This window comes from Molossus molossus, unplaced genomic scaffold (assembly GCF_014108415.1).
Source record: "Molossus molossus isolate mMolMol1 unplaced genomic scaffold, mMolMol1.p scaffold_m16_p_14, whole genome shotgun sequence".
Taxonomy (NCBI): Eukaryota; Metazoa; Chordata; class Mammalia; order Chiroptera; family Molossidae; genus Molossus; species Molossus molossus.
Genome location: NW_023425349.1, coordinates 66956766 through 66975842, shown reverse-complemented (window position 1 = coordinate 66975842; position 19077 = coordinate 66956766). Strand labels below are relative to the sequence as shown.

Here is a 19077-nt window from a genome sequence, read left to right as displayed (position 1 = left end):
CCACAAGGAGATACATCTTCACACGCTAGGATGGCTATAATTTTTAAAATGGAAAATAACAAGTATAGGTGAGGCTAGAAAAATTAGAAACCTTGTATATTATGGTGGGAATGTAAAATGGCACCATCACTAGGGAAAACATTTTGACAGTTCCTCAAAAAGCTAAATAGAGTTACCATTCCAGCAACTCCATTCCTGAGCATATACCAAAGAGAAATGAAAACATGTTTAAACAAAAACTTATACAAAATGTTCATACAGCATTTTTCATAACACCCAAAGATGGAAACAACCCAAATGTCCATCAATGTGATATACCCATCCATACAATGGAATATTATTCAGTCACAAAAAGGAATTAGGTGCCAATACATGCTACAATTTAGATGAACCTCAAAAATGTATCTCAAGTGAAAGAACCCAGACACAAAACACCACATATTATATGACTTCATTTATATAAAATGTCCAGAATAAGCAAATCCATAGACATAGGAAGTGTATTAGTTACACTTTGCCAGCAAGTAGGGGCAGAGGAAGAATGAGCAGTGACCGCTAATGGACATGAAGTTTCTTATTGGAATGATAAAAATGTTCTGGAATTAGATAGTGGTAATACTGCACAACTTTGGGGCTATACTAGAAACCACTGAATTGTACCTACACAGTAGAGAAATTCTTATGTTTAGCCAGATTTTATTTATTTATTTATTTATTTATTTATTTTTATTATTTTTTTTTTTTAATCTTCACCCGAGGACATTTTTCCATTTTTTGCACAGATAGAGTGGGAGGGAGAGAGCGCGGAGAGGGAAACATCGATGTGAAAGGGACACATCGCGTGGCTGCCACCCGCACGACCAACCAGGGCCGGGGACAAACTGCAACCAAGGCACATGCCCTTAGCGGGAACCGAACCCAGTTCTCTCTGGACCACAGGCGGATGCTCTAACTGCTGAGCCAAACCGGCCAGGGCTGTTTAGCCAGATTTTAAAAGAGCATTACCCGAGGTAAGTCTAATACCGGTTTTTTAAAAATGTATGTAAACACCACTAGATGAAGTTCCTGTCCTTAAATAATTAAAGTCAACTTTCTCAGTATTCAGTATGCTTGTTTTAAGTTCTATAAGTTAGAAGATGTCTAACAAGTCACAAGAAAATAGCCCACAGACATTGAGAATAAAGGATTAGAACAAGAAAAGGCTAATAAAAGTCAGAGAAAGGGAAGAAACCAGTCTACTAATGCCAGTATTTTTTTTTTTGTAGATTTCGAAAAGCATACACATAAATTCCTCTATAAAATAGTAGTCATATATTTTATTAAAACATGGAATATTCACTGATTCCATGGTAAAAGTATCAAGTCTTCTTTTCATTTTTTAATATATGTTATGTCATATTCATTCATTAATTGCCTCATTTTAACTCCAGGTCAAGAAGAGGTTGTTTTTCCTGTCTAGACCAAAAAAAAAATGAGTTGAAATAATAAATCAAAGATCACATGTTTATTTTAATACTTTCCTACTTTGAATGAAATAGCCAGAAGAAAACAAGTTTAAAAGTTGTATTGATAGTTTTAGTATAATAAACATCAGTAAGGGAAGCAAAAAAAAATCTTCAAATCTTTAAATAAAGTAATTCCAAGAGCGTGCTTTGTTGATAAACATTATTAAATTAAAGCAGCCCTGCTGATAAATATATTTTTAAATTTTCTCGTCTGGTGAATTAATTCTTATATCCAGCAGAGGGTGCTAGAGGAGCAGCAACGTGCTATTCACAAAAATGTTTTTTCCACTAACACTGCCTAAGGTAATGAGCACAACAATCATAAACTGTCTCATTAGTATCAAATTCCAATGTAATCGATAAAGCAAGGGCAGAAAGCATAATGGAATTCATATTAAAATACAAAAATTCAACACAAATTCATATATACCACAACTCAATTTAACTATACACAGGTTTGCCTGTAATACAAACATTACACTATATCTATCTGTTCCTTAACACTATGCACAGCAGGGTTCTTTAGGTAATACAACACAATCACATATTTTATTCATTAGTTGGTTCTCATGTCCTTTCCTACTGCAATATATTGCCAAGAGATATTTATTTCAGTAAATACTAAGTGTTCATCATACCTAATTTTTTTATTTTATAACAACTCATTAAATCACAATAAGCCTAATTAGATAATCTACTCCACTTAAGACAAGTGAGTATTCATTATCTGAAGAAGGAAATATAGAGATTGATGTCTTCTGTCCAACCCTTTGATACATGTTTCATCAAAACACAGCACATGAGCAGTAGGCTCCGGTTCAGCAGCAGAATTCACCAAACATATCAAGACATTTGTTCTCCACACTACATTTGCTCCCACGGCTTCCATGGGCCTGTTCCAAAAGTTTCACCAAAGTTATGAAAATATGTGTACAATGCATTTACTGAAAGACTGGGCAAAAAAGCTCAGTCTTTTATCCTCAAATAGAATATATCCAGCTCAGAGGATATATGTGAACTGAAAGGAATTAGTCAAACATTGAAACTTGGATATACAAATGATATACAGAATTCAGTCCACTAAAATGGACATCAAGGAAAACAGGGGACACCGCTCCTGCTCACCACCGCCTCCCTCCTCAAGATCCCTGGAATCCTTGCAACCAACCCCACTAGCAGGTCTCAGGCTGAGTTGGACAGCAGCTGAGGATGTTAAAGCACCTCAAGACCAAGCCAGGAGACAATGAGATGCTTGTTCATCTATAGCCATACAAGCAACTATGGGTGGCAGAAATACAAAACTGCCTCGGATGTTGGCCCTCAAAGGCAAGGCCAAGTGGGATCCCTGAAATGAGCTGAAAGGGACTTCCAGCGAAGATGCCATGAAAGCTTGCATCAACAATGCAGAAGAACTAAATTAGAAAAACAGGGAATATAGGGACTGGATTCAGCTGCCAGCCAAGTATTTCATGTAAACTGATATCATGGCTTGTTTTTCTAACAAGTGGATGAAGTGAAATAATGAAATTGACCCTCTTCCTCAATACTGTCCAGGATACGGCTCTAATAGATTAGGGGCTGAAATGGTAACTGAATAGTTTAGATCAGTGGTTCTCAACCTTCCTAATGCCATGACCCTTTAATGCAGTTCCTCATGTTGTGGTGACCCCCAACCATAAAATTATTTTTGTTGCTACTTCATAACTGTAATTTTGCTACTGTTATGTCTTAGGCAACCCCTGTGAAAGGGTTGTTCGACCCCTAAAGGGATCACGACCTACAGGTTGGGAACCACTGGTTTAGATCAATTAAAAGTGCACTTAAAAATAAAGAAAAATAGGAGAGAAAATATCACACAAGTACAAACTAGTTAGACATTTCTCAGTAATCTGTTATGTAGCACTGTGTCCAAAAAGTTACATAAAGTTTACCTCAGAATGTCAACAACTATCTAAATAGAAAGTGCTGTTTATTTAACTATGTTTGCAGATTTTATCACCTGATATTTCCATTAATGGAAACTTTCGCAAAGTAACCGATACAGTAATAATCCATATTTTAAAAGATGATTCTAAGGGACTAAATCATCACAGACTAAGTTCTACAATGGTTATTTTAGTGGTAAGAGTATTTTGTTATATTTTAATGACTAACTAATTTATTATATGTTATAATTAACAATTAATTATCATATTTATTCCCTACCTATGTGTGGGAAAAAGAGTAGTTACAGGCCCTGGCCAGTTTGGCTCAGCAGTTAGAGTGTCGGCCCATGGACCAATGAGTTGTGGGTTTGATTCTGGTCAAGGGCACATATCTTGGTTGCAATTCATCCCCAGCCCTAAATGGAGTCAGTTGGGAGGCAGCCACTCGATGTGTCCCTTTCAGGTCGATGTTTCTCTCTCTCCCGCCCACTCTATCTGAACAAAAATGGAAAAACCTCAGGTGAGGATAAAGAAAAAAGAGTAGTTACTGTACTTTAAGCCCTTAAACTAAAGATCTCTAAGTATTTTTATTACCAAAATAAAGACATCTTAAAGGGTCAAAGTCTCCAAATATTTGACAAGTATTTGAAAAACAAAAGCACCATGATACCACATAACTTAACCTCAATCATATTTGGGGGTGTGGGGGGTATAACTAAGAACAATCTATGAATCCTTTACTATTGATCATCCTTGTCCTAATCAAATCTTGAAAAGAAATATTATTCAATTAGTCTGACCTTTAATATAGACTGTTTTTTTAATAAGCACTTCTATTGCTGAGTGTCACATCTACAAAAGAGAGTGTACTTACATTAATGCCATTGATTATATCAATCCTACAACTGAATATTAATATTCCACAGTTTTCCCGGCCGGTGTGGCTCAATGGATTGAGCATCATCCCATGGACTGAGAGGGCCCGGTTGAATTCCCTGTCAGGGCACATGCCCAGGTTGTGGGCTCCATCCCCAGAAGAGGGCATATAGGAGCCAACTGATAGATGTTTCTCTCACATGGATGATTCTCTCTCTCTCCCTTCCTCTCTCTCTAAAAAAAAAAATCAATAAAAACATATTTAAAAAAAAATTTTTTTAATATTTCAGTTTTCAAAGAAGTATCATGTGTATTTTGTCATTTGACATAACAATATGCTATGTTTTATAAAAGCAAGTCAATAAAATATAGCACATAATATTTTAAACCTTTATAAGGCACTCTTATTTGAAGATTTAGGGTTTTTTTTAAGTAGATCTCTTACTTTGCATGTAGCCAGCAAACCATATGAGAAAAACAATTCTAGTCAGACACAGAAGTAATGCTTCTTTTTTGACTTGGAACTGCTGTGTAAAGTGAATAGCTGACCTTCAGGTCAGGGAAATCCAGTTCACTGAATTCTACCCTCACAGAAATCTAAACATGTTATATTTATTTTCAATCCCATTAAGCAAATGTTACTGTATGAAAATGTTTACAAGATTATTAAAAACAAATGAACAGTCCGGCCAGTGTGGCTCAGTGGTTGAGTGTTGACCCACGCACAAAGAGGTCGCCAGTTCGATTCCCAGTCAGGACACATGCCCAAGTTGTGAGCCCGATTCTCAGTGGGGGGCATGCAGGAAGCGGCCACTCAATGTTCTCATCGATGTTTCTATCTCTTTCTCCCTCTCACTTCCTCTCTCTCTAAAAAATCAATAAAGGAAAATTTTTAAAAATTTAAATAAAATAAAAATAAATGAACAGGTTTGCAACTTTTCATGATCGTCTCATTGATATTTACTACATAGATCAACCAAAAAAAGAAAATGGAACATTTAAAAAGTACCTACGATATGCCAGATACCATACTAGGTCTTCAGCTCTTATTATAAGGCCAAATGAGGTGCTGACACACCTATAAGCATTTCCATTACAAACTAGGAAAAAGAAGACCTGTGTCGTGGCTGAAAACTGATTTGCCTCTAAGGGATGCTCCTTATACTTCTCTGCTATGAATTACAGAGGGAGAATGGGAGAGAAATAGAAACATAGATTATGAGGGAACTATCAATTGGTTGCCTCCTGCACACCTGGGGATTGAGCCCACAACCTGGGCATGTGCCCTGATCAGGAATTGAACTAGGGACCTCCTGGTGCACAGGTTGATGCTCAACCCCTGAGCCACACCAGCCGGGCTGTATCTGTTTTACTAATGGACAAATGATACTTATTTTCCAGAATCCTGTAGGCTATTTTTCATAAACAGGCTCACTTAAAGCAGTCCTCACTCTAAAATTACACAGCAGTTTCAAGAAATAGCCAAATGTACACATATTCAAGGCTCTATGTACCCATCATCTTAACCATGGTTAACTGCAGTTTGAGGACAGGAACCTCAGTGAGGACGGCAACAATCACAACAGACATATGAAGGCAGCAGGATGACTACAGCAATAAATTGGAGAACACAGCAATTTTTTATTCACAAGAAATGAATAATGAAGTATACCACTCAAACTGTAAAATAGGAGGAATTGAGAGAGAGAGAGAGAGAGAGAGAGAGAGAGAGAGAGAGAGAGAGAGAGAAAGCGAAGTCATGAACATGAACATGGACAACAGTTTGGTGATGGGGGAGTGGAGTAGAAAAGGGAATAGACAAGAATAAGTGGTGATGGAAAAAATAAAATAAATAGTCCAGCCAGTGTGGCTCGGTGGTTGAGCACTGATACATACACCAAGAGGTCGCCAGTTCAATTCCCAGTCAGGGCACATGTCCAGGTTGTGGGCCAAATCCCCAGTGAGGAGCATGCAGGAGGCGGCCAATTGATGTTCTCTCTCATTGATGTTTCTATCTCTCTCTCCCTCACCCTTCCTCTCTCTCTCTAAAATCAATAAAAAAAAATTTTTTAATAAATAAAACAAATTATAAAATAATTTAATGGGAAAAAAAGGTTTCTATTAGTTTTAGGTTTAACTTTTTAAACCAGGTAATAAAAACAGAAAACTTCAGGAACAGAATTTGTAGAGCATAAATTCTGATCAGCATGGCAATATATTAATTTGGCATCTTTAAAAATCATCTTTGCCTTTTTTGGCAACAAAAACTTAAGCATTTAACAAAATTTTTAATGAACTTACAATTTAATAATCCATTACAAACATAAATACAAAGCTTGCCCTGGCCAGTTTGGCTCAGCAGTTGGAGCATCGGCCTGCAGACCAGAGAGACCCGGGTGTGGTTCCCATTAGGGGCACATACCCAAAAAAAAAAAAAAAAAAGCTGTATAATACTTATAAACGTAATTATATAACTCAAGTGATTTTATCATTTACCTACTTTATAGCTAGTAATCAACACAAATTGGGAACAGGTAGAGGAGGTCAATGAGGTAAAAGGGGGGCCATTACATCTATAATACTTTCAATAAAAAGATAAAAACTTTATTTATTTTTATTATTATTATTATTTTTTTTTTTAATGCTCACCCAAGGATATTTTCTCAAATATCTTTGGATAGAGTGGGCGGGGGGAGAGAAAGAGAGAAGCATTGATGTGAGAAGGACACATCGACTGGTTGCCTCCCGCACAACCCCAATCAGGGCTGGAGACTAACCACAACTGAGGTACTTGCCCTTGGCCAGAATCAAACCTGCGACTCCTTGGTCTTCAGGATGATGCTCTACCACTGAGCCAAACCGGCCAGGGCAAAACTTTTTTTAAACAGAGAGGAGGTAGGAAAAGAAGAAGTGTTTATCATTCTTGATTCCATTTAACAAAAGTTAACAAAATAGATAAATTGCTTGTTTCTAAGGTCACTTTTGCCTAAAAATAAATAATATTCAAGAATTTTTCAAAATAAAAAATAATAAGAATTCCAACAAACACATAAGGGCTTTAAAAAGATAAATCAGATGAAGTTGGCTTCATAAACAATATGAAGAGTAAGATTGATTTTTCTTTTCTTTTCCTTTTTCACTTGAATGTAGTATACATGGAGAAAAAAGAGCTACATTCTACCCTTCATGTCATTACAATAAAGAATATGACTGACAGAAGCAGTTCAGCATTTATTTGCAGACTGTTCTCTCCAATGTAATCTTCACAAGATTCTTCAGTTCTCTCAGAATTAGGTTTGCATCTTCTCTTTTCTCCTTTCTTATTAAGTTAAGCTTATTTCCCATGGTAAAAAAGAAAACCTCCCCTAGTTGTAAGGTTTATAAAAACCATGGATATTTCTTTTTCCAGTTCACTTAAACCTTGGTTCTGGGTATCCAGCACCACATTTATAAAATTGGATTGGGAGTTTGTTTGCTTTTTTAATCTAAGAAACCATTGATCTATGTTAGGATAATTAAGCCACACAATGGTATTTACCTTATCAGATTTAAAATTATATATATATATATATATATATATATATATATATATATATATATAAACTTCTTTGGCCCAAGCACATAAAGAAATCAATTTTTTCATGAAATAAAACTATTGAAAAGCTTCACTAAAGTTGAAAATATTAGACTAAATGTCTAATATTACCTACATTAAATAATGTACTCTAGTAAATTAAAATTTTAATAATTTTTCTCTTTATTATCCCATATTAATCCTTTTTTAAAAATACCACTGACAATTACTTAAGTACCTAGAATTACTAGTAGTTAATGACTCCACAACTGAATGTAAAAACTAGTGAAAAACATTCTCTAGAAATTTACCTTCTCCTTTTTATGTCTTCACCTGGGCAAATAGCCAATACAAAATACATTCACTAAAATATAAAGCAAAATTTTTAAAGATGTCTAAAAATAAAGAATCATAGATAAGTCAAAGGACTATACGTGTCCACTTTAAAAATTCTTATATAATGAATAAAAAGAGACTATCAGGACTACCTCAAAGCTTCAAATTCTCCAAATGCAGAGACCTGTTATTAGCAAAAGTATTTACAGAGTAGCTAAGAAAAACCACAAAATAAAACTACTCTAAAATAATTTTATATTTATAACATCAATCAATAAAAAATAAATTGGAGCCCTGGCCAGTTTGGCTCAGCGGTTGGAGCGTCGGCCTGTGGTACAGAGAGACCTGGGTTCGGTTCCCGCTAAGGGCACGTACCTCGGTTGCAGTTTGTCCCCGGCCCTGGTTGGTCATGCGGGTGGCAGCCACTCGATGTGTCCCTTCACATCGATGTTTCTCTCTCTCTCTCTCTCTCTTCCTCTCTCTCCCTCCGGCTCTATCTGAACAAAAATAAATAAATAAATAAATAAATAAATAAATTGGAGCAAGTAAATATTTCATAAGGAAAAAAAACTCAATACTGAGTTACCCAAAACAAATCCTAAAGTTTGGGCATTAGACATTTCCTCAACTGAGTAAAAACTAGCTTACCAAGAATTTTATGAACAAAAAAGAAATCAATGTTACCTAATAGTTTTCACACCTATAGGACAATTAAAATGTATTAGGTGATCGTATGGTTTTATAGCATCCTAATGTGACCTCTAAATGATTTTCTTACATTCTAAGTATATTCAAAACTTAACTCTACTCCTTTTTTCAATATTAAATACCTTTATTTAAGACTTCTGGAAAATGAGGTTATTTGTAAACACTCAGAGCTGAGCAACAGCAAGAACAAGCCGGCACATACTGGGCTCTGTGGCACATACTGGGCTCTGTTCATCAAGCTGCAGTCACACTTCTTCCCATGTGAAAACTTTGCCCATCACCTCCAGTGACTTCTATTCGCATAACCTAGCACCGCTGTGTCCTCTATATCCCTTCTTGGCTCATTATGCCACATTCATAAAAAACACCCAATATGCTGACATATGCTCCCTTTGTACCAAATTTTTCAGAATGTCTGTAGGTTCTATGTAATTAAATACTGTGAGGAGCTTATATTCTTAATAGCTCTACTGTGGTCTTTTCCCTGAAAGATGGGAAAAATATTTAATCTATCTAAATATTTCTATTACACCAGGACACTAAATCTCAAGAGAGATAGATGACTTTCCAGAGGTCGCAGCCAAAAAGTTACATATGAGGCTTCTTATTCAGGGCTACACATATGTGATGGAATCTTGAGTCACTACCTAACCTGTTGCTTCATCTGTAAAATTAAAGAACAGTATCAACTTCACAGAGTTGTAAGAATTAAAAGATAAGCCCTAACCAGTTTGGCACAGCAGTTAGAGCATTGGCCTGCAGACCTAAGGATCGCAAGATTCCATTCTCAGTCAGGAACACGTACCTGGGTTTGTAGGTTCAATCCCTCCCTGGCCCTGGTTGGGGTGGTACAGGAGGCAACCAATTGATATGTCTCTCTCCTACTGATGCTTCTCTCTCCCTCTCCCCTCCCTCCCTTCCACTCTATCTAAAAATCAATGGAAAAATATCCTCACGTGAGGATTAACAACAACAACAAAAAGATGAAAATAAAGCAACTGCTACACTGCCCTTTCACCACCAGCTCTGTGCTACTGTTGTAACCTCTGTGACAGTGCACAGACACATGGCTGCTACAAGTTATAGGCCATTTGACTTCATTAGAGGAACTTGTGTATTGTAAACAGTAGAGCGATAGTTGGTATAAATTAGTTAAAATACCAGTGCCACAAGCACCATAGCATTCCAATGGCTTGTACCTCTAGTTTTCAACCTGTGCTTAGAACTCAGGCTGCTGTACCCTCGAAGGTACTGAAGACAAACTTTCCAGGCCCAAGGTTGGTCCGGGACCAGCTCTCACCCCAAACCTGCTACAAAGTAGCTACGGCCCAATTCTGCTAGACTAAGAGGCCAGAGATTCCCTCTATTCCTTTTTTTTTTTGAATAGGCCATCCACAAACTACACATTTAAAATGATGATGTAAAATATGAAGATATATTACTCAATTTATTGGCCTAAAAAATGTTCAGCACAGCCCTGGCCAGTTTGGCTCAGCGGTTAGAGCGTCGGCCTGCGGTCCTGAGAGACTCGGGTTCAGTTCCCGCTAAGGGCGCGTACCTCGGTTGCAGTTTGTCCCCGGCCCTGGTTGGTTGTGCAGGTGGCAGCCACTCGATGTGTCCCTTTCACATCGATGTTTCTCTCTCTCTCTCTCTGTTCCTCTCTCTCCCTCCCACTCTGCCTGAGCAAAAAATGGAAAAATGTCCTCGGGTGAGGATAAAAAAAAAAAATGTTTAGCACAAATGACAAATAAGCTAAAAATATTATTTATAATATAATCTCATTTTTCATTGGCTCTCTAACCTTACGTAAAATTAGACCACATGTGGTGAGAGTGTGACTATTTTATCTTTGCCAATAATTTTATTTTGGCTTTATTATTGAAAGTTCCTATATACCCCACACCCATTTTCCCTTATTATTGACATCTTTCATTTATATAGTACAAATAACCCATTAAAAATGGCAGTGGGTCTAAAGAGATATTTTGTCAACAATATACAAATGACCAATAAGCATATAAAATGATATTCAACATCATTAATGATTAGAGATGCAAATCAGAATCACAATGAGATATCATTATATACCCACTAGAGTGCTCATAATAATTTTTTTTAAAAAGACTGATAATGACAATTATTGGTGAGGGTCTGGCGAAACTAGAACCTTCATACATTGCTGGTAAAAGAGTAAAATGGTACCACCACTGTGCAAAATAGACTGACAGTTCCTCAAAAAGTTACTACATGACCTAGTAATTGCATTCCTAGGTATATACCCAAGAGAACTGAAAACATGTCCACACAAAAATCTATACACAGATATTCATAGAAGTATTATTTTCACAATAGCCAAAAGGTAGAAACAACACAAATGTCCATCAACTGATGAGGAGGTAAACAAAGTGTGGTATATAATACAGTGGAATATTATTTAGTAACAAAAAGGAATGAAGTACTAGTACATGATACAACATGGATGAATCCTGAAAACATCATACTAAGTGAAAAAAAGTCCATCACAAATGACCACCTATTGCATGATTTCATTAATATGAAATATCCAGAATAGACAAATCTATAAAATCAGAAAGTTAATTAGTGATCTGTAAAGGTAGGAAGTAGATTAATGGTTGCTTATGGCTGAGAGAGATTGGGAAATAGGAAAGTCACATCTAATGAGTATGAGGTTTCTTATTAAGATGATGAAAACCATCTAAAATTGAATGTAGTGATGATTGCACAACTCTATGAATATACTAAAAACCACTGAATTGTACACTATAAGTGAATTTGTAGCATGTAAATTATAACTCTAAGTTGTTGCTGTTGTTTTTTAATAATCAATATGACAAATTTAACCTCCAGGCATCCACCTGCACCCCAAGTAGCAAAAACAAAAACCAAACAAAAAAAAAAAAACTTCTCCATGACTACTACACAAAACTGGAGGTTTATTATCTGGAGCATGTGAATCTGAACCAGAGGTTCCCTGGATATAGGGATACACAGGGAGGGGCCAGGGAGAAGAATACACAAGACTGAAACCAGAGTAAAGTCTGTATAATGAACAGTATGATACCCAGATTCTGCCTCCATTCCCTTCTTCATTTTAGAACCACCAAAAAGGAAACTAGCAGATCACCCTTTGCAAAAACCAAGGAAACACAGAGAAAAGACCTATATAAATTATAACATTTCAAAATTTCCCAATGAAATATTTGATAAACATATCCTTACCATCCCTACAGTAAGGCTTCCTAAGACCAATACTCAACTGCCTACTGAACATCTCCACTTGGATGTCTACTGAGTATGTCAAAGTTAACATATCTAAAACCAAATTCCTGATCTCTCCCCTAATCTACCCCACTTGTATTCTTTGCCACTTGAGTAAATGGCAATGCTATTTATGGTTTGCTCAGAGATATAGAGACATAGAAATAGAAATATGTTTACCCTTTGCCATAAATATATTTCTCATTTGGCTATTTGTCTTTAGTGGAGGATTTCACTTTCATATGATGTTAATTTTCATAGTCAAGGCTATAAATCTATTTCTTTATGACTTTGTTCCACTGCTTTTATGATTAGTAGTAAATCATATAGTACTAAGAGAGCAGAAAGATAAATCTAAATTTTCTTCTTAGTTTATCATTTTAAGTATTTCACTCTTTTTGATCCAATTGAAACTTATTTTAGAATATGACATGATAGGAATATAATTTTATTTTGTACCAAATGGTTAACCAATTGTTTCAACATGATTTACTGAATAATCTTTCCTAGCCTCACTGATTTGAAATATCTTAATATACTAAATTTTTATAAATATTTTACAATTCTATTACTATCAGTCTTCTGATTCTATTCCATTGGTCTGGTCTTACAACCTACTCAGTGGAAGAAGATATTAGTCAATGATACATCTTATAAGGGGTTAATATCCAAAATGTATTAAGAACTTATAATACTTAACACAAAAAAAAAAGAATAATTTGATTAAAGTGGACAGAGGACCTGAACAGACTTCTCCAAAGAGGACATACAGGTGGCAGTAAACAAATGAAAACACCGTCACTAACCATCACAGAGATGCAAATTAAAACAATGATATATCACCTCACATCTGTCAATTGGGTATCATCAATAAATCAACCAACAAAATGGTGATGTGAAGAAAAGGGAAGGCAGGAAGAGAATAACCAAAGAACTTAACATGCATATAAGCATAATCCATGGACACAGGCCTGGGGTGGGGTGGGAAATGGGTGGAAGGGGGCAATGAGGGAAATATGGGAGACATCTGTGATAATCTCAACAAAAAGATATTTTTTAAAAAAAGAAAGAAAGAAAAGGGAACCCTCATGCACTGTTGGTGGGAATGCAGAGTGCTGCAGCCACTATGGAAAACAAGTATGGAGGTTCATCAAAAAAATTTAAAATGACCCAGTGATTCCATTTCTGGGTATCTATCTAAAGAAACCCAAAACAGACTTCCGGTCAAGATGGCGCCGTAGGTAAACGGTATCGCGTCCTCCCACAACCACATCAAAGTTACAACTAAACTACAGAACAACCATCATTCAGAACCGCCTGAAATCATGCTGAACGGAGGTCCTACAACTACGGAATTAAAGCAGCAGCCACAACCAGACTGGTAGGAGGGGAGGAGGCGGATGGGCTGGTCCCACACCCATGTGTGGAAGATAAAAATCAGGAGGGAATGTCCTCCCTGAGGAGTGAGGGGTCCCCGTCCCCCACCAGGGGCCCCACTCAGGGTTCCAGTGCCAGGAAGAGAATCCCCATAACTTCTGGCTGGAAAAAACAGCGGGAACTGAGGCTCAGGGAGGATGAGGCGGCTGGAGCCCCAGGAAGCTCCTCTTAAAGGGCCCGCGCACAGAATCATCAGACTCTCTCCCTCTAAGCTTGGAGGGGAGGCAGCTCAAGGGGTGCCAGAGACATACAGGGAAGAACTGAGCTGTTTGGCATTGGAGCGAGGGCTGGAGAGGGGGATTTCTCCGGGACAAACATGTGTCAGAGGCCTTTGTTCCTTTGGTGAGTCCTTCCCTGGGGCAGCAGACAGTGGCCATATCTGGGACTCCAGCAACCTCACTCACGCTGTTTGCCCCACCCTGGTGATTCTCTGAGCCCCCCCCTCACTCCAACTTTCAGGCCCACCCAAGCTACCCAAGCTGTTGCCAGTGGCTTAACCATAGGATTGGCCTGTCTTGGATCCTGCTTCAGGTTTTCCTAAATTCTTTTTTTTTTTTTTTTTTTTTTTATCCTCACCTGAGGACATTTTTCGATATTTTTGCTCAGATAGAGTGAGAGGGAGAGAGAGAGAGAAACATCGACGTGAAAGCTACACATCGAGTGGCTGCCACCCACACGACCAACCAGGGCTGGGGACAAACTGCAACCAGGGTACATGCCCTTAGCGGGAACCGAACCCGGGTCTCTCCGGACCGCAGGCCGACGCTCTAACCGCTGAGCCAAACCGGCCAGGGCCCTAAATTCTTTCAAACAAGCAGCATCTGGTCTCAGCTTGCCCCATACCTCTCATTAAGCAATACACAGAAACTAACACAGGGAGGCAGCCAAAATGAGAAGACAAAGAAACAGGTCCCAAATGAAAGAACAGAACAAAACCACAGGAAAAGAACTAAGCGAAATGGAGATAAGCAACCTATCAGATGCTGAGTTCAAAATACTGCTTAGAAGGATGCTCAATGAATTTAGTGAGAACCTCAGCGAACTTACTGAGGGCCTCAAGAGCATAAAAAGGACCAGTCAGAAATGAAGAATGCACAGTCACAAATGAAGGAGGCACTAACTGAAATAGAGAATAATTTACACAGATTCAATAGTAAAGTAGGTAAAGCCAAGAAGCAAACCATCCATTTGGAATATAAGGAAGCAAAAAAAAACACAATCAGAACAGCAAAAAGAAAAAAAAGAATCCAAAATAATGAGGAGAGTGTAAGGAGCCACTGGGACAACATCAAGCGTGCCAACATTCGCATCACAAGGAGTGCCAGAAGGAGAAGAGAGAGAACAAGAAATCTAAAACATATTTGAAACAATAATGGCAGAAAACGTCCCTAACTTGGTGAAGGAAACAGACATACAAGTCCAGGAAGCACAAAGAGTCCCAAACAAGATGAACCCCAAGAGGCCCACACTAAGACACATCATCATCAAAATGCAAAAGGTTCAAGACAAAAGAGAGAATCTTAAAAGCAGCAAGAGAAAGGCAGCTAGTTACCTACAAGGGAGTTCCCATAAGGCTGTCAGCTGATTTCTCAAAAGAAACTTTGCAGGCCAGAAGGGAGTGGCAAGAAATATTCAGAGTGATGAAAAACAAGAACCTACAACCAAGATTACTCTATCCTGCAACGCTGTCATTTAGAATCGATGGCCATATAAAGAGTTTCCCAGACAAGGAAAAGCTAAAGGAGTTCATCAACACCAAACCATTATTATATGAAATGATGAAGGGTCTTTTTGAAGAAAAAGATAAAATATGTGAAAACAAAATGGCAATGAATACATATCTATCGACAATTGAATCTACAAACAAAATGAACAGGCAGAACAGAAACATTCTCATAGGCACAGAGAACATTTTGTTGGTTGCCAGATGAGAGTGGTTGGAGGAATGGGTGAAAAAGGTGAAGGGATTAAGAAGTACAAATTGGGTGCTAGACTGACAAATCTCAAAGGGAAAGGGGGTTTGGGGGTGGGAAGAAATAAACCAAAGAACTTATATGCATATATGCATAACCAATGGACACAGTGTGGGAAAAGGCAGGAGGGGGGCAGGAGGTGGGAAGAGGGGGTCAATGGGAGAAAAAATGAGAAACATCTGTAATACATTCAACAATAAAGATTAAAAAAAACAGAAACCCAAAACAGCCCTGGCCAGTTTGGCTCAGGGGTTGGAGCGTGGGCCCGCAGACCAGAGAGACCCAGGTTTGGTTCCCGCTAAGGGCACGTAACTTGGTTGCAGTTTGTCCCCAGCCCTGGTTGGGATCGTGTGGGTGGTGGCCACTCGATGTGTCTCTCTAACATCAATGTTTCTCTCACATTATTATCTGTGTCCATTGGTTATGCATATATGCATATAAGTTCTTTGGTTTATTTCTTCCCACCCACCAAACCCCCTTTCCCTTTGAGATTTGTCAGTCTAGCACCCAATTTGTACTTCTTAATCCCTTCACCTTTTTCACCCATTCCTCCAACCACTCTCATCTGGCAACCAACAAAATGTTCTCTGTGCCTATGAGAATGTTTCTGTTCTGCCTGTTCATTTTGTTTGTAGATTCAATTGTCGATAGATATGTATTCATTGCCATTTTGTTTGTTCACATATTTTATCTTTTTCTTCAAAAAGACCCTTCATCATTTCATATAATAATGGTTTGGTGTTGATGAACTCCTTTAGCTTTTCCTTGTCTGGGAAACTCTTTATATGGCCATCAATTCTAAATGACAGCTTTGCAGGATAGAGTAATCTTGGTTGTAGGTTCTTGTTTTTCATCACTCTGAATATTTCTTGCCACTCCCTTCTGGCCTGCAAAGTTTCTGCTCCAGAGACCTCTGGAGATGGTCTGGGACTCATGTACTTTCCAAGCCTGATTTCTCAGCGTTCCTTCTGATTCCATGAATAAGATTCTTCCACTGAATTCTCTTTTTAAGTTAACCAAAGTTGGTGCTGTTGCATACAACCAAAACAAAAACTGATACATTACTGAAGCTTTACAGTATGTATTCACTTATGATAATATAAGTCCCCACTCATAACTCTTATCAAAATATTTTTTGAGCCCTGGCCAGTTTGGCTCAGCGGTTAGAGCGTCGGCCTGCGGTCCGGAGAGACCCGGGTTCGGTTTCCGCTAAGGGCACGAACTTCGGTTGCAGTTTGTCCCCGGCCCTGGTTGGTCGTGCGGGTGGCAGCCACTCGATGTGTCCCTTCACATCGATGTTTCTCTCTCTCTCTCCCTTCCTCTCTCTCCCTCCCACTCTATCTGTACAAAAAATGGAAAAATATCCTCGGGTGAAGATTAAAAAAAAAAAAATGTTTTTTGATTTTTTTCTAATTATTTTCTTTATTGATTTTTAGAGAGACAGGAAGGGAGAGGGAGAGAGAGATGGAAATATCGATGAGAGAGACATCGATTGGCCGCCTCCTGATTCCCCCACTGGGGATCGGGCCCACAACCTAGGCATGTGCCCTAACCAGGAATCAAACTGGCAACCTCTTGGAGCATGGGTCAACACTCAACCACTGAGCCACACTGGCCAGGCTTATCAAAATGTTTTAATATGTTCCTCTGACTCTTTAGCCCTCTACATGAATTTCAGAACCTGTCTTCCCAAAATAATTCCATTAAGGTTTTCATTGGAACTGCTTTAACCCATAATATAATCCAAGGAGGATTCTTGTCTTTACAATGTTAAGATTTCACAAAACGTCTTGCCATTTTCTTTCTTTTTTTCACTCCTCACCTGAGGATACTTTTCTATTTATCATCAGATAGAGTGGGAGGGAGGGAGAGAGAGAAAGACAGACAGAGAGAAACATCGATGTGCTAGAGCTACATCGAGTGGTTGCCTCCCACATGACCCAACCAGGGCCTAGGACAAACTGCAACCAAGGCATGTGCCCTTGGCCCGAATCCAACCCGAGACTCATTGGTCTGCGGGCCAAATTGACCAGGGCTTGCCATTTTCTTTTTTAAGAATTTTAGTTAAATTTCATAATTCTTCATGAATTTTGTTCATTGTATTCCCATTTTTGTCACTGTGATAAAAAAAACAAACAAAACTTTTTAAATATTTTATTCTCTGATTGTTGTTAGTATGGAAGAATGTAAACATAATTATCATATATTATTTTCTTTCTGGCCTCCTAGCTGAATATTCTTACTAGAGTTAATAGCTTTAAAGTTGATCTTCTTGACTATTTAAGGTTATAAACATATCTACAATTATAAAAACCATACCTCCTTCTTCCAAAATTTTTAATTTTTATTGTTGTTCTTGCCTTTATATATTTCTTTGGATAAAATTCCCAATACAATGTTAAATGACAGTAGTGAGTTTAATGAGAGTACCTCTAGCATTTTATCAGTAAATACTCTTTATAACGATTTTTTTACCTAATAACAATTATAAATTACATTTAGGACAAACTTCCTTATCTAGTAAAATATTTAATTTCCCACAAAGCAAAAGAAAATTTTAAAAGAAGTAAAATTAACAAATAAATTCAGTCTCTCTCAAGACGAATTAAACTGATTATCAGTTTTGTTTTGTTTTGGGTATGTGCCCCTAGCGGGAACTGAACCTGAGACTCTCTGGTCCGCAGGTCAATGCTCCAACCGCTGAGCCAAACCGGCCAGGGCATGATTATCAGTATTAATCACTCACAAAAATGGTATTTTTATTTTTCATTTGTAAACTAATGTTCCTTTCTCATCTAGTCTTACCTGAGAACTATTCCAAAAAATCATACAGCTAGTATTCATGATTCAAACTACAAAATTAGAACTCAATATTATGTATACAAAATCTTTTTTCCTGCATTGCTTCCTCAACCTCATAATGTAAACAATTATCCTAAAACTCCAAATATTTCATGAGAAATAATGTTAAAAATGGTTAGATTTTTAAAATTAGGAACAAAATATAATGTACTTAGATACAAAAGTCTTCAAAATGCTAAATATTCAATATAAATAAATGCTAAAAAAGTAGTTTCATATTTTATTGCACAATAAAACTTTCTCTGACCTGAAATTACTGACTGGATAACATATATATTTTATAAAAGAATGAGAAAATATACCTCAAATTCTTTTCGAAGGCATTCCTCTCTTTGAGTGCTAAATTCGAGTTCACTTGTTTGTCGCCGTAAAAGGTCAGAGCAGTCCATGTGTTCGGCTTCTAATTTTTCTACTTTCTTGTGCATATTTTGTACAGCATTATCTTGCTCCTGCAAAATAATTCATTTTTGCATTAATGGCATTTATAAGGCAATAATGACTAAAACATATTCTATGGTAGATGAAGAGTAACTAAATCTGTGCTTCAATCAGAATAATAGGTTACTTTACATAGGTCAGAGAGGCCAAGATATTTCCAGCAA

The 19077-nt window shown here is 37.5% G+C and overlaps 1 protein-coding gene across 9 annotated transcripts in view; it reads right to left on the bottom strand.

Annotated features, from left to right (window-relative positions):
* The window catches only part of CCDC171 (coiled-coil domain containing 171), a 340065-nt gene that overhangs the window by 238424 nt on the left and 82564 nt on the right, over nt 1-19077 (bottom strand). For all 9 annotated transcript variants that reach the window (XM_036260954.1, XM_036260955.1, XM_036260953.1 and 6 more), the window contains one exon: nt 18778-18924. In XM_036260954.1, coding sequence (XP_036116847.1) covers nt 18778-18924 — 147 coding nt within the window. The remainder of the gene's footprint in view (nt 1-18777; nt 18925-19077) is intronic.